Here is a 22,760-nt window from a genome sequence, read left to right as displayed (position 1 = left end):
CCCACAGCCTTGTTACAATAGCCTTCAGCAGCTGACAGCATGAAGTTCATAAAGCCTGTTGTGTAAGGTTTGTCCCAGCGGTCCTGGACCGAAATGACCTGGACTTTTATTAACAGTCACTTCAGTCCTAAAGGCCTTTTTTCATGAGCTGTGAACGGGGGTGGTTTCTCATTTTATGACATACAATATTGTACATCAATTCCAATGTCACATTTATTATAAGCAACATGCACTGATGTCATTCACAACAAAGTGCAAACAACAAATATTTATTGTTGTTTTCATTCTTTAGTGGTTGAACAGTAATTGCTAATTGTCACGCGTTTGTCCCACACTAGGGTCTGGGGACCACGATAAGTCCTTAAGAAGCAGAGTTTAATTTCATTATCATATCCCCAGAGTCAGAGTCAACACATTGTGACAATGTAAGAGGGTGCTTTCTGATTAGAGGTTTGACTGTGTCATTTGTAACAACAAAACACACATTTTCTCAAACAGGATCCCACTGACATGAAGATGGGCCACGGCTGATTAAATCTATCAACATGAGACTTCCCTTTTTCACAGAGATGTTTAGATTTGTTCAGCAACAACAGAAGGGAAAATAACCTTTCCACCCTCCTCTGGTTAAACATGAGCAAATCACCCACTGACAGAACATTACAACAACCAGGCAGCTTTTCCCACTGGGACATTTGTGTCTGTACTGACCTGAGCGTGCAGGTGGACATTTGCAATGCGGTTGAGAGCAAACTTGTAGCCATCAGTGCGATCCTCATTGATGTAAGTGACAGCCAGGCGAGACAGCTTCTCCACTGCTTTGTCATTACAGGGAATGGGAGCAAGTTCGATGGGCGACAGTGAGAAACCCTCGCCGTACACACACAGAACGTGAATGGATAGCAAGGATAATAGCAGTAACAATGTGCACATGGATTTGTCCATGGTGGCAGAGGCTCCAGACAGGAGCTAAAGGACAGAGCTGGTTAAAAGTGAAGTTTGTTCTCTTGTGTTTGCGTTCAGTTTCTGCAGTGACTTTTGGAATCAAAACAGCACGGAGATGTTGAAATTATGCAAAGGACAAAGTTTATTTGATGTCAGGGGGCTGATACTTGTGAATGAATGTTCCAGTGATTTGTTTAACCTGGGGAACTCTGTAAGACAAATAGAGTGAAAGACACACATTTCACAAGTTTATATGCATGCACACATGTGAATTAAGGCTATTTGATTCTTAGTGCAGGCGGTGCTCTTTTTAATCCTGATCAAAAGATGCATGTAGTATTTTTAGGAGAACTAGTTCATGCAATAATCCACATTTACATTATAACTCGGACTAAAGAATTACATTTAGTCATAATGTGTGGCTGCAATATGAGCATCTCACCACAGGGGGTCACTGTGAGTCTGGTGTGCTGTACTGCAGGGAAATCTGGTAAAACTGATGGTCCACCGGGCAGAACTGGGTTAATGATTCACTGATATCCAGTTAATTACTTTCAGCATTATAATTGCTGCTGTATTAAAACCTCCTAGCGATGATATTTGTGTTTTCTGTCTTGATTTTACTGAGAATTCTTTTTTTTATTGTATTGTAATGTATGTATTTACTTCAAGAGCAATGATAATTATTTCAGCTCCAAATTATTATCTTATATACAAAAAGGTATATGGATACATTTCTTATAAATGGGGTGCAGTATTTATCGTTTTTTTCTTTTTGTCAAAGCATTTAACAGTTGAACTGGGCTCGACTGTGTGTTATGGGTGGGGTTCACACTTTTGGAGCAGTCAGAGTGGTTCCATTGTTCACGACAAGATCGATTAATGTCTGTGACTGCAGTCGAGTGGGACACGCACACTCTATATCTCTATCTACACATACTTAATTTCAGTTTTTACACAGATGGTTTAAGTGTGTAACTAAATGAATAATTAAAAAAACTTATCTGTGTTTGAAATAAAGAAGGAAATAAGAAAATGTAATTTTTTATCAGCCGTGTTAGCAGGTTGGCTCGAGGGATGGCATGATGGTTGGTCAGTCAGTCCACCACATTTATCCAGACTGAAACCAGATGGATTGTTGCTGCAGATATTTATGGACCCTGCAGGATACAATTTAATGACAACCCCCTTTTCCCCCCTCAAGCATCACCATCAAGTCAAAGATTTCTTTTGTTCAGTGAAATATCTCAGCAGCTATTCTATAGATACAATAGTTGGTACACACATTTATTACAAGCAGCACCAATGGTATGAAATGCTATACAGTTCCTGACTCCTATGTGGGCGCGGTCTAATGTATTTATATCCAATTTTACACAGCTAAAAAACATATTTAGCATTATGATGTTGTTAGCTTAAAATATTGACAGTTTGACTCTGTGTTGCCAGATCTTCTGAGAGGAACATAAATCGTCGTTCGCTAGTGTTCTATAGAAGCAGTAAAAAAGGCATGTGATGCAGAAAAATTGTCTCTTTTTTGGCGCCCTCAAATTCATTGTTGTGGAGCAACCAGGGCGTGACCAGGACGTGACCAGGACGTGACCAGGGTGTGACGGTTGGAATGCAGCAGCGTGCACCACATGTCATATGATGAGGATCAAGCAATCACAGCTGGCAGAGATCTTTCATTTATTCCAGATATTAGCACATGGTAAATATTGAGGAGAAGGAGCTATTGGCAGCCACAGGGTTTGGTTTGGTTCAAAACAACAAAACAAGAGGTTTGCGTAGATATTTCAATAGCATCAGTTGTATTAGAAATGGAGAGCACTTTTTCAAAGCAAAGACCGGCACTAAAGTCTTCTCCCGACTGACTTTGGAAAGATTTTGATTGACAGATGGTTCATCCAATAACCTGCCAAGTATTTTTTTTACAGTGCCTGCCCTTTTTCCAAACAGTGTCAAATGATGGCTTCTCAGATGGTTCTGTAACAAATCATCTGCCGCGTCAGGTTAGCGCCTACAGCAGGTTGACATTTCGGGACAACTATTGGTTGGATTGCCATGAAAGTTAGTACACAAACTCATGTGCTCAATGTTCACCAAATACTTTGGTTCATGATCAAATACCTGCAGTTTTAATGACATTCCCGACATATTTACTTTCTCTTTAGTGCTACTTAGCAAATGTTAGCATGCTGATGTTATCAATGAGCTAAAAGCACTGTACAGCCTCACGGGGCAGCTGCACAGCTGCAGACGCTCTTTGTTTAAACTGTTCCAAATTGCTATTCAATTTCAGGTTTAAATCAAGCACTTAGGAAGTATAAAATACAGGCTTAATGATTAGAGAAAACAGTTTTTTTGATGTTTTATGAAGGCACATTCACTTTGGTGGTGTTTTTGGTTGAAAGTATCTGAGTACACCTTGAGTGATTAAAACCATTTAACATACAATTAGTAGTGGGTTCCTTTTGAAAACATCTATCTAGGGATAAATCATTTAACCCATTTCAAATATTCACTGAACCAGGATCAGCCCTCAACAGCAGCTGGAGGATGGAGAGAGAGAGACTCACTCAGCAGAACAAATTCTGCTAATATCAGAAGCAAAAAAAAAGAGCTGCCTCAATGTTGCGTGTGTGTCTTTGTGTATGTGAGTCTGTGCGTGTGTTTTATACCAGATAATGTGCACTAGTGTTTGTCTGTGTGCACATTTGACCGTGCAGAGCCATGATTGCATGCGTCAGTGTTACCGGCAGCTACTTGTGTTGCAGCAGAAAGCAGAAGGAGTCTGTGGGGGAGAGATAAGAACGGCGAGGCTGCTCCAAGGACTCGCTCTACCAGCACAACGCCAGACCCAAGTTAGACAAACCTCCTTTGATGTGAGCACAGAGCAATCTCCCCTTCTGCTCAGTGCGGAGAGATGCCACGCTGTAGTGATGCCCAGGCCCAGATACGATGGGGCTGCTGGCACAGGGGCTACTGCTGTTCAGCATCATATGTGATGGGCCTGGGTTGAGAAGAGAAGATAACATTTCTGTTTGACGTGGTCTAAATATCGTTTTGAAAGGATTCATTGAAGTTACTTGTAGTGGAAAGTTTCCCTCTGACATGGTCTTAATGGTGTTTCAGGGGAGTTCATTATTGGTATTGTTTTTCTGCCGAGACTTAGCATGGTCTAAATGCCGTTTCACAGACATTTCCACCTTGCCAAGAACACATTTCTGGGGAAATGCTGGCAGAAATCTCCTACAGAATCACATCGCCTGCCAGTAAGAGAGAATTGGTTTCTTTACTGCACTGTACATTTAATAAGAACAAAAATAAACTCAATGCTATTTCTCCTCTTTCCCTTTCTAATCACATTCTACCTGGGATTTGTGTTTCTTCGTCAAAGCATTTACATGTTGCCTTTTATTTTTACTTTGTCCGTCTCTCACAGATACGTGTGAATTAATAGAACACAATTACAGGATGGCAGCCAACCTTTATCTTTTGCAAATCATCTTATATTCACACATACACTTCTTTTTTTGCTTTGTATCGCACTCTTTTTTTTCTTTCTTTCACAAGATGCAGCTGGGATTTCGTTCTTATCTTATTGGTCACAGTCACAGAGAAAGCAAGACATAAGGATGGAGAGAGAGAGAGCAGGAAGAGGGATAATTCCCTCATTTAATTGGTTTCAAACTTTTTCTCTCTTGGAGGAGCTGCTTCCTACACTGTTGTGGCCAAAACATGGACACTGATGCTAAACCCATTACATTTCACTGTAATTGGTCAAGCTTTGAGCTCACGTTAACAAAGCTTTCACAGTTGATTGCCGTTCTCCGGAGCAGTGGTCACAAATCCCTGTCATTTTACTTGGATAAAGTCGTCAGCTTTAGACTCTTAATTTCCCCGGCATGTATTCAGCTTCTCTTACTGCATCCATAGGAAGCAAATGAGAGCAGGACTCACATTGAAACATTAGTTATAATATGAGGAGTGTCATGTTTTTATGCCTGTAGTTTGTGCCTGTATTCTCATTAAGTGGAGAGAAAGAAGAATACTTTTTTAGCTTTAGCTAATGGTTTTCTTTGTAATTATTTGCGATACCTCTGTATTTTAACATGTTTGAGTTCAAGAGTCAAATACTCTTGAATTGTATGTTGTGTAATTGCAATAAAGTTAACTTTTCTGGCACAATGACACTGATGAGACATTCACACACACACACACACATATCTCAAATGCCTTGCTTAAATAACATTTACATTTCATAGATGAACTCCAAGGTAATGTTATGAATATAGTTATTGACACAATTTCTAAAAACACAGGACCTTTAAGGACCTTTGGCTATTTTCCATAGCAGACGACTTTGATCAAATTATGATATTACTTCTTATTCCTCATCTTGCATTATATTCTATTGAAATCTACAGGCTGCAGCTGCTGGAAGTTGTCTTTCTATTTTGTCCTGAAACGTTCCTGCACTAAAGAAACACAGGGACTTTTTTGAAGAATGTGCAATATTCACTTTTACAACTTCTATCAACGACTGTGTACTTATACTACTGTTACTCTATTTTGTTCTATTTAACAAATGTGTACTCGCCACTTTACTTTCTTGTTCTTTTGCTGTAACAAGGTACATTTCCCCGTTGTGGGACTAATAAAGGATTTCTGATTCTGATTCTGAAGTCAACTTTTTAAGCAGCGTCAAATGATTTTTAGCCACTAGAGGGCAGAAGAACAGACGCAGAAGCTGTCATGACTAATGTGTTGACCAACAGTGGCCTATTTACACATTAGGAGAAACCAAGCAACAAAATAGTCTAGTTGGAGTCGTGTTAGTTGTCAAATAATGAATCTCAAGTCGAATATTCACTCTTGTTTTATCACTGTTTTGGTCTCCACCAACTCCTGAGAAAACACCTACACCCTTACAATCCGCCGAGCTACATCTACAGCAGGCACACTACCTCCTGTATCAGAACTAAACGCTGGTATTAGAATCATCCTGTACATTGGGTTGTCTTTAGCGGCTAGATGTTAGACTTTATTCAAATGCTGTGTTTTCACAACATGTTTGCTTAGAACAAGAAAATAGGGTTTGTACATGTGCTGTTAAACCAAAACAATGAGCTAAAGAGGCTATACAATTGGGTGATCATTCTCTGTGGTTTTGTCACTATGAGTGACCCTTTTTCACACACATATTCAAAAATTAAGTGATGGAGCTTTCCTGTTTTGGCATGTTATTCACATCATTTTGCAAAATACAAATTAGAGTGAGTGAGATGCGCTGCACAGTAAACGACGATGAAAGCACAGTTGCATCAGTTTGAGTTGCAGAGACAGAAAAATACAGGGGAACATAGTCATGTCAGGCTTTATTATAGAAACCCAGAGTTGGGATGATGATGCACACAGTGAGAGAGACTGGCTCAATCACTGAATGTGATTGAAGTACCATGTGTGATACTCCAAAGTCTGGCCGTCGTGATGCATTGCCCACTCCTCATTTTACCTCCTCGGCCAACTCTAAGATGTATCACGACCAGTCACCTGCTACCCACTACCTGGTTGGACGTCAGTGCCAGTCAGGTTGACAAAAAGATTTGGCAGTATTACTGTGGCTTTTTGGAAAACCTCTACTCGCTACATTTCAGGCGTGTGTATGCATACATTCTGAATATGCTGAAATGTGTTTGTATGCATGTGTTTATTTCTGTTTGAAAGCCTGTGTGCAGGTGGTTGTCCGTACTCTCTCTGTATGAGTGTGTGTGTGCTCATTTGTTTTTATATAAATATGTGTATGAAAGAGAGAGGGGTTAGGGAGAAGTCACTGAGTCAATGCATGACCTTGTCTAACTGCTGGTTACCAAACTCGTGACAACTAAAACTTTTTCAGCCCTAAAGCCTATTTATACACCCATACAGGCCTCTTTGATGTCGGCACTTAAAAGCACCACTAACTCACCCTGGAGGAAGAGCCTGGCACACAGAGGATGCTCTGGATGTCTCAGCCTGTGTGAGTGTGTGTGCTTGTGTGTATGTCTGGGTATGTGTGAGAATGTGTGAATGTGTGTGAGTGTGTAGTGTGTGCTCGCCAACCGTGTTTAGCTTCATGATGACTAACTGTTTTTTAACTTTCGTACTTCTAGACTTTACACCTCTCTTCCCTTTTATGTCCATCTGCTCCAATGTCTGAACGTCTGCAGTCTTTGTTTCAGGGTGGGATGTTTTAATAAGCTTTCACACATTAAAAGGACATTTTAGCATCTCATTAAAAAAATAAAATAAAATCTCCTCAGTTTAAATCTAAATATGTAGGCCTACATTAAAGTTTCAGGTGGTAGAGTAGAAATACTGTACCTGTGTGTTTTCTGTCAACAAGCCACTGATCTGATAGCCTACATTGTATTTCTCAGACTGCCTGACTTGGGAAGTCCTTGGCAGCATGCCATTTCAATAATCTTTCGCTTTCATGGAGTAATCTATTAATCTTACTCCTAACCACCTTGCCCAGTCTCGGGAAATCACTTAGCATTTTCTTTCACTCTTTAATGTCCACCAAATATTACATATTTTCTTCTGTTCTCAATATGTTTGTGCGTTTTGCAGCAGCTGCTTTGCCTACCAGTGTTGCTGTTCTTCATTGATATGACTCAACAGTGATTCAACTTATACCAGGTAAATGAAAGCCAATACATCTTCTGTTTTAAGCACTTGGTGTCAGAGATTTATTTTGAAGCAAATCCCTCTCAATCTTACTAGAAGTAATATATTTTCCATTTCTATTTATCTGAAATAACCAGAGGAGGGTCTTATCAGTCAGCAATGAACAATAGCTCAAAGCCCCCTGAGATAAATTTGTGGTTTGTGATATTGGGCTATATAAAAATGATTGACTTGACTTGACTTGATAGTGACAGTGAGTGAAGAGTCAACCATCTGGAGTGAAAGTTGAAGGTGGCCTGGGGACTTCTATACCACTAGCAGCGCTATAGAGCAATGTTTTCTTTGGTGGGTGTTTGCTTTATCAAGTATTAGCTTTAAAATAGCTTCATCGGGGGCCCGGCTACATTGATCCATCACAAAACGGATAGAAAACACACAGAAGGTATTTCTGTCTATTACATTTGTTTCTATTTCAGAACCTGTAATTGTGCGTTTGCTTCTGCACTCTTTCTTCGCTGTATCATAGTCTCTGCCTCCACCATTATTCAAATGCTTGAAAAACCCGGTATGGGCTGGCTTACTGCCCTAATAATCAATATTAATTGATTTAATTGGAGTTGTTACAGCCCTACTGGGTTCACACTTTCTTTATATTTTGTGAATGCACATGGGTGCACACACATGCGGGTGATGGGTGAATGCACTGGTATTCAAGAACACTCGCTGTATTCACTTGAAATTCATCTTTCCTTCACTTCAGGTGGATTGATCCTGGTGTGATGTTTGAATGTGAACGGCTGGTTAGGGTCAAAAAATACAATTCAGGTCCCGACACCACTCCCTCACAGTCTGTCTGTGTCTGACTACCACTCTTTGCTTGGCTGTCTCTGACCAACTATCTGCCTGATTGATTTCTCTCTCTCTCTCTCTCTCTCTCTCTCTCTCTCTCTCTCTCTCTCTCTCTCTCTCTCTCTCTCTCTCTCTCTCTCTCTCTCTCTCTCTCTCTCTCTCTCTCTCTCTCAGAGAGTGCAACCCCAGGAAACGCAAGCCAGAGAAAGACAGAAACAAGTGAAATTGCACGAGCGCATGTGTGTTCGTGTGTGTTACTCTTCTCTCTCCAGTTTTCTACCTGTCTGATTCTCTTCACTTGAATAGATAAGACCCTAAGCCTGACAGTGTTATAAAGCATGGCATGAACGGTGGAATATTAAAACCTTGTTTTAGTCTAAATGGGGCTGATATAAATATCCATCAAAATGCACAAGCCCACACACCTACTCCCCAAATATAGAACACATTTACATGTACGTGTAACATTTGCACATAGCGTTTCAGAGTCAAACATGAAATACATTTTAAGACGTTTGTGCACACTTTCCATGATATCACTGAAGTGGTTGTCCCAAGTCAAGATCCACATGAGCGGCATGCAGGAGACATGATGATGTAGTCATTTCAACATTTGAATCATAGATGTTTCAACACTTTAATGCTGTAGGAGAGGATATGGAGAGTTGTGCCCTCTGCCAATGATATTAAGTATTAATGGATAAGAAAAACACTCCACACACTCCACACACACACACACACACACACACACACACACACACACACACACACACACACACACACACACACACACACACACACACACACACGCACACTTCAGTGGCTCCTGAGAGGAACAGTTCTGCAGCTTTATCAACCCTGAAATGGGAAGCAGTTTGTTGTATTAAAAAGGAATACGTGACTGTGGCAAGTAAGCAGAGGCGAGTGGGGTGTTGGCCAAGAGGAAAAGAAAGGATATCCTTGGTCCTTAGGGCGAACAGGGTAATCCTAATCAACTCTGCCATGTAACATGATTCTGGTTCAGAGATGAGCCTCTCTTTGGCTGATGCCTGCATGGAGAAAGGAGCAGACTGACTGCTGGACATATCACCGAAAGAGGAAACATGAATAATGACAATAAACAAAATGCACACAAGAAAACCAGAAGACAGCTTCTTTCAATTCAACACGTGAATCAAGTACCTCATATCCTCCAAATAATAAAAATGCTTTTCTACTTCTAGAAGTGTTCATCAAAATACCGGCCCTAATAATCACAAGAGCCTCTTTTTATGCCCATGCAAGCTTTGGAAGTAAGTCACGTAACATTTTCTAGGGGACAAATCAATGCAACTTTGCTAATCTATAGACAGTCTGAAAAAAAAGGAAATACAATGTTTGGTCCAGGTTTTGAAAAGGAATGCAAAGGAATTTACCCTGACTACAGGTACTAGAAGCCAGGTATCGACCTACTATAGAAAGTATTCTAGCAAAGTAAAACAGGGCAGAAAACAAAGAAAATGACACAGTTCCAACACTTCCACTGAGCACACGTCTATGTCTAACAAACATTCAAACCTGACGCACTGATTTATAACAGCTGTAATAAAGAGACACCATGTGTCCCCTAACAAATGTTTATTTGACAATGACTGCTGCAGGTTGGACCATCAAAGTGTGACCACAGGTGAAGGCACAAGGCTGGTGAATGATTTAGAACATTTTAATGAGTTCTAGCCATTGTGTTTCTGCATGTATAATTATGTGTAAATAATGCCAGTGAACTGTGTGGGTACCTCCCACTGTGGGTCCCTGTGTAGCCAGTCTCTGCTTTCACATCTGGCTAGAGCTTTGAAGTGGCAGGTGTGCCATCTACATGCCACACACATACACACACACACACACACACACACACACACACACACACACACACACACACACACATACACACACACACACACACACACACACACAGACAGACATACATACATTACCATCATGTTGGCGAATGAGAGAGAGACATAGCCCTTTGTTGGCAGGTACAAAGAACGCACATATTGTCGTTTTGGTGTTCAGGGACTGTTTTTGAAACAGCATAATCAGATTTACACATCTTAGCTTACTGAGGCTTTAATGAACAAAAGAAAAAAAACTTAGAACCCACATCGTTGTCAGGCGTAAGTCATCTGGGAAGAGCGTTGACTTGACTCTCACGTCTCACTATTCATATGTGAAAGACCTGATCTAACACGATTTCCCCTCCCAGTGGCCCGGTAGAATTTTATTTCACATAAAACATTTTTTACACACATGAACGCACACCCACACACATGCATGAAGTGAATTGAAATGATCCAAATCCGCTGCAAAGTAAGTCAAAGAATTACAGAAAAGTAATTGTCAGTTGTCACTATTCCACACATCAGCATGCACGTCTTGTTCTGGAGGTTGCAATGAGCCAAAAAAGTTTGACAAAACAACTTGACTACTTTGTATTTCTCTGGGGTTGCATAAATGTGATCCATAAAAAAGATTTTGCAAACCAATATGTAGATTTTTTCCAACAGAATATGTTTTTTAATCCCCAGTTTATCTTGCATTGCAGGAACACATAAGCAACAATAACACAGCAGTGAGACTTACAAATACTCCATTACAAGTTAAAATCCTTCTTAAATACAATTACATCATTCTTATTAACTATATTTGATGAAAGTATTGCAGAAAACTGCCCCCTGTGACATTACATTATTAGATTGTAGCTTAGTAGCATTTTATTGTTGTAGCTTGTCAAGGTGTAGCGAATTCAAACTGGTCACGGCATGACAAGATGAATTTAAAGGGGCATGAGGTAATTAAAGGGGTAGAATAAGAAATTCTGTGATACAAATCTGTATACATTAACTTGAACTTTTCACTCATCTTTGTTTTACATCTTTGGACCTCGAACAGTAATTGAAATTAAAAACATTACTACTAAAAATATCTCGGATAAGACAATGGGCCCCAAATACACACTGTTTAGTTTTTCTTAATATGAAAATGTATTGTATTTCAAATCTGAAAAGTAACTGTGAAACAAATATAGTGGATTTATTTGGATTGCCATTACTTTCTGGGGTCCATATTCAAATAAAAAAAAGAACAAACATCAAGGTTTGCACATACACTACATAAAGTAAACAAGCATTTAATAAATAACTAAAAGAGTTTAGTTACAACACTACCATGAAATCCTACACTGAAATTACATCAAAGCCATGTACAAAACATCAAAATAGAACAATTAAAATAGGTTGACAGGTAAAACAAAACAAAAACAAAACATCCTCATTTTACATAAATCAAAGACAACCTACTTTTAGTATTTATTTGTGCAGGCCTGTCTAAAAGGATACCCTCTTTATCTGCTTCTTCTTTGTAGATTCTTGAGTCATAAAGCACGGCAAACTGATATCGTGAGATATGGCTCCATGCTGTACTGGCTTTTTGTTTTGGTAATGATTTAGATTTTCTGCCTCCTTTTTTTGGTAGCACTTGAACAGATAACTGAGCTTTAATAATAAAATGAACACTCAAATTAATCACAAGTGTTGTAAGTAATTACCATACCTGAGTGAATCAGTCACTTACCATCGCTGGGTATCAGCCACCTTTAGGTCATATGACAAGCATAGAAATAACTTTATGTATACAGACATAGTGATATAATGTTGTAGTGAACACACAAACAGAAAACAGAAACAGCGATCCTGGTTAATAATAACCATAGTCTAATTACATTTTTGCGTTGCTACGTGTGTGTGTGTGTGTGCATATGTGTGTGTGTGCATGTGCATGTGCATGTGTGTGAGGGCAGGATGGGGCTGCAGCGACAGAGTAATTAAGAGAAACAAGTCTTTGATCTTAATGAGGTTCTTCTACACTCTTCAGTAAGTGAGGGGATATGTATATATGTGAGAGGGTGTGAGAGGGTGTGTATGTGTGCGTGTGTGTTCATACCTTCTTTAAAAAAAATGAAAGTCCCCTAAAAATAATCCAGTCTGACATAAAAAGTAAACTCCAATTCTATGCAAAATAGTGGGGAAATTTGATCTGTCTGCTCTGGTGACTTTCTGCTTTTTGGTCACAGATTACATGTGACTCCTTTGGAATAACATATTTAGGTCATTATTTCCTCCAAATCACGTTTTCTTGCCAACTTTGCAACTAATTGACAGGAAGATAATTTGAATGCTGAACAGTGGCAGCAGGAGTCCACACCATTCAGCGTTGAGATTGATGCATTTAAAAAACACCAACAAACATGGCCCGCAATCACTCCAGAGGGGGTGCTCCACTGAGAACATCATTACTGACTGTGTGTTGTCTACTAAATCAAAGAATGCTTCTCCAGCTTTGATAAAAGAGGCTGATGCCGACCAGGGTGGAAGTTTGCCGCTGGGTTACCCAGAAGAGAATCGTCCGATGATTAACCAAAATGTTTTCCTGGTCTGAAAGAAATCCAAAAGTAGAACAAGAAAATGCAAGACAAAGCCCAGTATGTAGAAGAGACATCTCAACAAATCCTCAAAATTAAAATTAAAAATATATAATTTGTCAATATCCTCGAGAACAAGACATAGCATTTAAGCGCTGCTATCGGCAGGTCGACATTATTTGTCTGTGCTTTCAAAAACGTAATTATTGTTCGGATGTGCTAATGCTGTGGTTAAAGGTATCCTCTGGAATGTTGCAATGCAGCAACAAAGCCAGGGAAGAAGAACAGGGTTGCAAAGTTTTTTATAAGGAATGAGTTCATTCAACACATACTGTATGTTAGACCTCAAAGACACACACAGTGAGTAACACTGAATGTAAAATGTTTGTTTGTTTTGACATTACAAGAAAACTCCACAGGGCACCTTTAAGGTTCGGTTTGGCACAGTACAAAACAAATTGGTTATTTGTTGTTTTGTGGCACTCGCTTAAAACGAATGATGCCGTCTTTCTTACTGGGAGAACAGTCTTGAGACATAACGAGCCTAGAAAAACCTCAAATAATCAGTGTGTTCAATAGAAAATGTCCAAGAAAACGTTACTCAGAAACAAATTTAAAACCTGTACAAATACCCTTTTTTCACAGCAGGAACCTTCCCAGGAACCCAGGAACCTTGGCCGCAGTAATCCAGGTCTAAATATAGCCTGGTTTGTGTCCCGGTACTTTCTGATGGCCCAGTTTTATAACTGTCTTTTTTATTTTTGAAACAACAAAACAAAGTAAGGAAGGACGGAAAGCAACATAAACATACCGTGTAATCAAATTTTTATTCCCTATTATATATCCCAAATACATATCCACACACCCTATAAATAAATGTGGTTCATCAAAAGTGCATACACCAAACAAGATAACATTCACTTCTGGCAATACTGTTGTGTGGAAAACTATTTGCAATGGAAAAAGGCCAATTATTGACTGACTTCTTGATTAAAACAACATGACTTTGTGCAAATTAACCAAATAAACCACGACTGAGTGTTTCCAAAGATAACATTTATAAGCCCTGTATGCCACAGTGCAAACTAGTGCTAGGGTCATACTGTATGGAAAACCTCTTTAGAAACCCTGCTGTTTGTCTGGGAACTATAGTATATTCAAGGAAACTCTAATCGTCCTCTTCAAAATGAGGCAATTTAATGTTTGGAGAAATACTCACACACAAAGTAACTTCTGCAAACTTCCACATGCTTAACACATTAGAATACTTTGTGAAATGCAGAGCTGTCACTGGGTAAATGAACAAATGTTTCACACTTTCTGAAAACTTGACCTTTTTAGAGCGCAGTCTGTTTTTCTGTTTGTGGGATGCAGACGATAGGTGTCTTAATCAAACTGGAGCATTTGGGCCGGGCTGCCTCTGACTGCTTCAGACAGTTTCTCATTATTGAGGTGGCATTTAGCATTTAGTCATTTTAACATTCAGTTCCACTCTTGTCTGCTGACTCAGAGCACAGTCTGTACCCTGCTACTCCAAACACACTCAAACACACTCAGTGGGACATTAACAAGGTTTGAAAACACTTAATGGAACAGTAAAAGCTGACTAATAGATTGATTAGGAGTCATGAGTGACACACGTCTTTTTGATTGTTTTGTTCTTTTTTCTTTGTTTCATTTGTTTGTTAGTTCATTGTGTTTGTGGATTGTGGCTTTCAGCTTTTAGTATTCATACGACACACTTTCTGCCGTTTACTGCTGTAAAAGAAAATCCATTATATTCCTCCCCTACTAACCCTGCAATCACACTACAAGCATCGGCAAGTCACAGGAAAACTATTCATTTCCTTCAGAGCTGAGTAACCAAACTTGGACAGCGTGTGGATGATACACAAACTTGTCAAAAGACAAAAACTTGTCCACAACTGAATTTCTCTGGCCCAATGGGCCGTCAACAACCAATCATATTCTCACACTTCTTTGTACCGACATCACTGTAATTTTGTATCAAGAACAATAGTGGGCAAAAAAACGGACGAGGAGCTGATTACAACCATTCAAAGCTTCCCAGTTCTCTTCTACTTTGATTGGAAAGGCTACAGGAATAAAATGATTGGATGCTTGGAGAATGGCTGCATCTATCATTGACGTCGATGTCAAAGCATTACTCAAGCATGACTGAACATTTTGCTCATATCCTGCTTTGAACTCCAGCTTTGCATGATGTTAAAGTACGTACACTATATCGCATTTTTAGATATCTTGTGTTGCTTCAAGCACCGGTGAGATACAATCCAGGATGTCCCAATTAACAGTAATAGATCCTTGAGTTTAAAGCAAAGCTTTAAAGCAAAACACTCAGCCGCGGTTTATAATACTCGGGGAAAGAACTTTACAAACTTTACAAAACTTTAAACTTTACATAGTTTACTAGGACAGTTATCACAGTCATCAACAGGTTGTCTTTCGGCGTGACGATCGTGAGGTTAACGGTAGAAATACGGTCCTTCCTTTACAAAGTAATCTGCCAGGAAGGTGTTCTTGCATACACATGAGAACAAAACACCTTGTTGGATGAAGTGGCAATGCATCGTGGCAAAAGTTGAGCCAGATGACCCTGTGTTTTCTTTGCCGGAATCCTCTGTATTGCCAACCCTTCTGTGTCAATGGACTGACATGTTGGATCAGGCAGAGACTAAAACTCAGGATACGTCTGCTGCTTCAGTCTTCTGTGGTGATTTTATTTTGTTGATGAAAAGAAAAATGGTAAAACAGAAAGCATAAATGAATCTTCCTTATTGTCTCACTTTGTTTCTTGCAGTGTTCTGACATTACCATATTAATACTAATCTCTTAAATCCATGTTCTGTCTGACAACACTGTTATAATAGTTAAGAAAACAATCTCACCACATTGTCCAGTTAGTAGCTGTTCTCAGACGAACTTTGCCAAGCGATCATTGAACATGTTACAATTTCCCTTTCATTCTGAAAAATGCTAACAAATGTAAAGGTTTACAATTCCATGACAACAGAGACAAACTGCTTCTGCTGATGAAGACCATTTGATATGATCGAAAGCTCCAGCACAGCTAAACAATGGACTTTGTTGCGAGATTGTTTGCTCAGCTGCTGTTCCCAAGGTCAAGAATGAATTTGTCAAGGGCCTGCGCAGCAGAGTGGTTATAGCGTATTACTGCAATGTCAAGGATTCGATTCTTCCAGCCTTGGGACTTTTGTCGCATGTCACCCCTCTACACTGTCAAAGAGCGGCAAAAATGTAACAAAAAAAAGAACTTGTCTGATAGCAGTCTTTTTTAAACAACTATGCAAAATGCCAGAACAGTAAACCAGCAGTCTCCAAACAGGAGATGCATTTTCTTCCCAGTTCTACACTACAGCTATAGTTTCTCTTCTGGTGCAGCAGCTGGAACGAGCGCATGTATAAATATAAAATGTCCAACTCGCTCCTCTGATCTGTTTCTGCCTCCAAATGTCATAATGACTCACTCAGGGAAGAGTAATCTCCTGTTGCACTGTTGTTGGTAACCCCTGCCTCTCTCAGGTGCAATAATCTGGAAAATCCCACAGTACTAAAACTGTCTTCTTGCCAGGTAATGGGACCTTTAAATGACTACCGCTTGCTACCTGTACTGCACACCCCGCTGCTACACAACACAGAATCAGGAGATTATCCCCTGGCGTGCAGTGAATCCTTATCTTTATGTTGCAGTCCGGATTATTTTTCTCGATGTTGTGGAGGCACCAGGAGGAGAGAGGACTTGGTGATGTAATGAAAGCACAATTTATCAAATAAAAAAAATTAGGCCGGACACCTTCTGGAACTCTACATTATCAAATTACTCTCCAGGACACGCAAGTTAGCTACCATATATTTGGCAGATTACTTTTTTTTGTAGAGCATGACTCAGAAAACTGGCACAACACAAGCAGCACTGGATTCCTGAGCCAAGAAATGTGTCTGCCATGGCAGCCCATCAGGTGCCACAGGTGACACAGAGACGTTAATTGTTCAGTTCCACAGCAGCAACACATACATGCCAGCCAAACACACACTGAATCAATTTGAAAAGACTGGTAGAACTGTTTCAATCCAATATGCATAACTTGCACAGGAGAATTAGTGTATTTATCAACTTCTGTGTGTGCGTGTGTGTGTGTGTGTGTGTGTGTTGCACAGAGGGATGCTTGACTCCCAATAGATGTCATTATTTTCCACTTGCAAGCTCTCATCTCAGCATGAGTGCAGAGGTATTTTTATTATTCTGTCTGTGTTTTTTGTGTGTGTGTGTGTGTGTGTGTGTGTGTGTGTGTGTGTGTGTGTGTGTGTGTGTGTGTGTGTGTGTGTGTGTGTGTGTGTGAGCGTGTGCATGCACACATGGAGCTTGTGGTAAAGGGAGGGAGGGAGAGAGGCATGTTTTTTTGTGCGTTTGTGTGAGGGTGTGTGCTTCCCAAAATGTTTGTCTCACAAAAAGTTCGAGACACTTTCTTGTACTTGCTGGTTAGCTGAAAACTGTGGAAAATCTAATTTACTACTCAAATTTCCGCAACAAAGAAGCTACGGCGCATCAAGTGTCATAGCATTGAGGGAATCAGTTCAAGTCACTGCCACAAATACAATCTTTCATCTCGTTTAGGAGCAAGTTTTTGAATTAACTCCGTATTTAGTGTGACTGTCTATCAGGCTGGCAGGCACAGGGCTCATGTGTTAGAGAGTGGGATGGGGTTCACCCCGAGAGGAAAGACATGACACGATAAATTACATCAGCAAAAAGCTTGCAGAAGGTGTTAAAAAAGTGCTTTTGTGAGTGCTTCGCCTGGATAAAGGCAGTCAAGCGTTGCAGTCAGCATAACGGACAGCAGTGTCTGATCAGCACCATGGACAGCACCCTGCTCACTGCACCGTGACTTCAGCTCTGATCACTGACACTCATATCACTTTTAATCAATTACACCAAGTAGATTAATCAAACAGAAGTTTAATGAATGAATGTGAAATCTCCATACTGGACACAGGCTGTTGCAGAATGTCTGCTCCTGCATCTCAAATGATGAAGTCTGACAAGGGAAGGCAACGAGGGGTTGTCAGTTCTGATGCTGAAACTGTGCCTGAGTAGAAAGACTGAGGAGAATAGCACAGTCAGTTGAACCTGATCCAGACCTCAGCTGTGATGTGTTGACACTGACTTGAGAAAAGGAAAGGAGTTTTGAAAATGTGTTAAAAAATTATAGAATACAGCAAGTACTGTAATTTTACATGGAAAATGTATTTCCTGCTATTTTGTTGTCTATTTATAGTCTTAATTACATTATTTTTTTACCTTTATTGTTGTTATTTACTGTTGTGTATTCTCTTTTTTTATGTTAAATTTTATTCTGTATTTAAATGTATTTATTTTTAGTGCAGAAGCATTAATTCCTTGATTCCTTCTATTACAGATCAACAAATCATGAATGCAACTCACAACACTTATGCAAGTGTTCCTTAACAACACTTTGCATCATCAGATGTTGATAATCAGATATTGTTTTTTGTATTGTGATATTCAAATTGATACTTTTTAATATCCCATAGAGTACAATTTAATACCTGTTTCACATCTATACCAACTAAAAGAAGTGGGGAAAATAGTGCCTCCTAGTACTTCAGAGCTTTAATAATATAATTAATAAATTACCATGACCTGGACCCAGTAGAAAATGGATCGATGCATTTTATCAAAAACGATTATTGTTTTTAATTACACTTTTGCTCAAATCGACACACACATAAGTTGTAAACACAATCTTTTAGTTTATAACATTTTATAACTTAGATTACGACCTACAACAGGCAAGAGGAAATAATTAAGAATTTCAGACTTTTTGATTGCCTTTTATTGAGGAATTCAATGTTGTTGACCTGCAGATACCCTGTATAAAGATGTCCTGAGAGAGTTCCTGTCCTGGTTATTACATTTTACTTTTTGGCAACAGCAAATCAAATTTGTTGCAAATCTATCCAATTCCGAGCAGACCTGATGCACTACACTCTGTGTTTTCTGTCCACTTTTATTTGAGTCAGTTTTTGTATCTCGGCTCTAATAACTTCATAGTTTGAGCTATTAATCTTTCCAACTGTCTGCCTCACAAATTGGGCCTAAAATGAAATATAATTCACTTTTTCCATTTTGGTTAAAGACAAATCACATTAATTTAATTCCTTGCTATTCACAGCCTTCTTCACGTTTATGAGAGGGCCGACTGAGCTAAGTTTGTTCTATTAAAACACATCCGTGAGTCGAAGAGTTGTTAAGAGTTTTATATTGTGCTCCACATCACCTTTTACAGTATTTCACAGAGGTGCAAGTGTGTTGAGTTGTAGTGACTCTCACAACCCGTCTTCCTAATTATGTAGAAGTTGTTTTCTACTTTGCTCTTTATCTACATAAATCTTTAGAAAATATAAATCTTAATCATCAGGAAATATACATATAGAGAAATGGGTAATGCCCTTTTACCCTCTCCTTACTTTCCACTCTCTGTGTCTTTCCTCTCCTTTTTCATTGTGAAAACTGTGACTAATTTGAGGCTGAATAACTCCCTGCAGCATTGAAAGAGATAGAAAGAAACTGGGAGGGCAGAGAAATGAAGAGAGCAGTCAGTGGAGAGAAAGGTAGAAAGTGAGACAAAGGGAGAGACAGACAGAGAGAAACAGATGATGACAACAGACAGAGATGAATATTTCACCACTGGAATAATTCACACTTCACATAATATTTTATTCTTACGGTCAGATCCCTGGGTTTGAGATTCCACCCAGGGCGGACAGATTGACAGACTATTTTTAATCAACCATGCTTTTCTTCCCCGGCTCCTGCAAGTGTAAACCTCTTCCTAAATGACTGCCATAAATCCTCCACACATCCACATATATTTCTGCCATATTTCTGGTGACAGCTGATTATTTCAGCAGAGGTTAATGTGTGTGTTCACAACTACCAGTGTATTAATCTAAGTAACATAATCAAATCGATGGAGCCATCATCTCTTCGTGGGTGTGTGTTGATTCAATATGATAAAGAATGAGATGGTCATTTAAATCAAAATAAGTTTCCCGACCTGAAAAAACATAATCATTAGTACTTCAAAAAGTCCCTCTTGATTTATGAAATAATATATTTAAAAGGTAATTATATTGATGATTTGTAGCAGCCAGTTAATGTTAACATATATAAATAGAATGAGAGTAGAATGGACATTCCCATTCAAATCAAATTAGCAGGATAACCTGACAGTGCGGCGGCCATTTTTATGTGACTGTTGTAGCAGGTTAACTCATTCTATTTCTAGATCTAGACAAATGACCAAGGCCAACGATTCAATGTCCGTTCTACTCTCATTCTATTTCTATGGTTGTTACACCTCAAGCCTTCTGTTCTTGCACCACATAGGCCTATATGCATTTTACAGTGTGTAATGGTGGCAGATTTACAATCTATGTTTATAATCATAAATTAAAACAGAGGTGGACGAAAACAGGCTGATCATTTCCAGTCGGCGAGCATCAATAGGCCGCCTGAAATGACAACTGCTAGCTGATTCTAATTAATGTAGCTAGCTAACTAATTAAGCTAATGTTAGCTCTATGATTGGGTTGAAAAAACTGTCTCTGGTTGACTATTTCTTGTTTTGCACAGACTTGTTTTCAAACAATCCTATTAAAGGGGTCTTAAAAATATACTTGGAACAGTCTAAAGCTACATGTCCAAGGAACAAGTCAACAGACAATGATCCATGTAGCCTGCTGTAGCCTATGTAGCCTGATGCTAGTTAGTTCTGGTACAAGCATGAAAAGAAAAAATGTCAGGCAATTTTTTTAACAAGTCCAGGCCTACTAGTTACTGTACTGCTACCTTTGTAGTTAGTTGACGATGCACTTCTTGGCTTAGGAAATTTGGTTTTGTCGGTAGTAAGCTAGTGGTAATGGTAATGATTGCAGTTTATTATAGGGTAAATAATCACACTGTTTAATTCTCTTGCACTCTTTCTGTTGTGTTGTAGGTTTCTCTTTTTTGGATAGTCAAAAAAATCCATCCCAGAAATCATAAATAGCTAAGTGAGATGATTATGATGATGAGCTGCCTATGTTGTGGCCTATGACCCTATATTCTACCCTTGAGGACACAATGTCCCTGGAGTCTTAATTATAGCCTTCTGCTGGAAGAGCGGAATTAAGAATAACTGTCTATTATATGTGATCCAGTTTTTTAAGTGCATTGCTGTGTTTCATCCTTTATCCCCCACTCTCTTGTTAGAAAAGGTAAACTACTCCCCCACAATACATAGACCTACACTTGAAAATCGAGTTGCTACTTAAACATCAGTCATTGTTAAATTGCACAATTATTGTGGACAAATTACACCATGGTTGAGATGATTGGTAATCTGAGCCTCGCACCAGTGACGCTGTCACTGCTAATGGGTCTTTCAATTAAGACCATATTTCCCCAAAAAAATAAACCTTAAATCTTTTTAATGTGAAGCAACTTTTCCTCGCAATAAAGAAGATGTTGTCTCTTCAGACAACATTTTTCTCTTCTACTTTCCTGAAAAGGATAAACAGCTAGAAAGTGATTTTCCATCTGTCTTTTATTCCCTCCCCCATCTGCTTTTTTGAGAATCTCTGAAGCATTAGTTCTGTTGTGAAGGAACATAAATCTCTTCCTGGTTTGTGTCATAAAGCAATAAGCACATCTCTAGTCAAAATTAACCCCAGAAAACAATGTGAAATGCAATGTCTGATAGAAGCTGCCATTCTTCCTGAACAAGTTCTCAGATGAATGTTGGTGCACTCATCTTTGTTCTGGCATCAGAAGACCAAATGTTAGCCAACTCTGGCCCATATATGGCTTCCAGATTTGGCTAAGGTGTTGTAGTGGAGAGTTGGGCTGAGAAACAGCAGTCAAGCTGGTGTCAACACCTGGAACAGGACGAAGGAACCTGTGATGATTCTGGCAACCTGGCGTGGAGAATTCACGCTGCTGTTGGGTTGGACATTTTTGGCTACCTGGGTGTACTAATGCAGTGAAAAGCCAGATGTGTGACAGTAGCTTTAATACTTTAAAGTCTAACCACATTTTCATAAAGCAGTATAGATGTCTGCTTCATAGACAGATTTTAATGACCCAAATGTATTTAATCTCTCATCCCACCATCCATCCACCCCCCCCTTTCTCTCTCTATACATATTTATGTATGTGGTCTTTATTCATAAATACCACTTCTAAAAAACTGCCCATGGCTTGTAAACATAATTTTCTGTAAATGTCCCCCTGCTGAGACTCAGTTTGCCCCCTTGGCTGTCAATCAAACTCAGACACTACCCTTCAGTGGCTCAGCAGGAAAGAAGCATTTCTGATAACTATAATTTTCTTCCTTTTAAAAAGGTACTGCACACTTAAAGGTGTTTTTTGATCAGTAAACTAAACAATATGACTGTACTGTGAAGAGACACTTCAATGGTGTTCATTTTAAACTTTCTAACTACATTTCAGAAAGTAATAATAATACTCCTGCCTCACACATCCGCACCCAAAAGACACTTGCCAAAAATGATGCAGTGGATGAGTTAGGCTCAGACCTGGGGGTGAATTTATGCTTTAATAATAAAACATTTGTTAATTAACAATACATTTAAAAATCACTTTGACATAATTTTAAGGGACATAAGGGAGGACTTAATGAACTATTTCAGTTGGACTTCTATGCAGTGGGGTCATTAGCTCAGTTTGTCTTGTTTTACATCTTTAGTTTGTTCAAAAGATTATGCCAAA

At 39.2% G+C, this 22,760-nt stretch overlaps 1 protein-coding gene across 1 annotated transcript in view; it reads right to left on the bottom strand.

Annotated features, from left to right (window-relative positions):
- LOC115007280 (alpha-2-HS-glycoprotein) overlaps window positions 1-933 on the bottom strand; it is a 12,836-nt gene extending 11,903 nt beyond the window's left edge. The window contains exon 1 of the mRNA XM_029430082.1: window positions 712-933. Within this exon, the coding sequence (XP_029285942.1) occupies window positions 712-933 (222 nt within the window). The remainder of the gene's footprint in view (window positions 1-711) is intronic.
- Window positions 934-22,760: the final 21,827 nt, after the last annotated feature.

This window comes from Cottoperca gobio, chromosome 4 (genome assembly GCF_900634415.1).
Source record: "Cottoperca gobio chromosome 4, fCotGob3.1, whole genome shotgun sequence".
In the NCBI taxonomy this organism is placed as follows: Eukaryota; Metazoa; Chordata; class Actinopteri; order Perciformes; family Bovichtidae; genus Cottoperca; species Cottoperca gobio.
The sequence above is the reverse complement of the archived record's forward strand: the minus strand, read 5'-3'. Positions and strand labels throughout refer to the sequence as shown.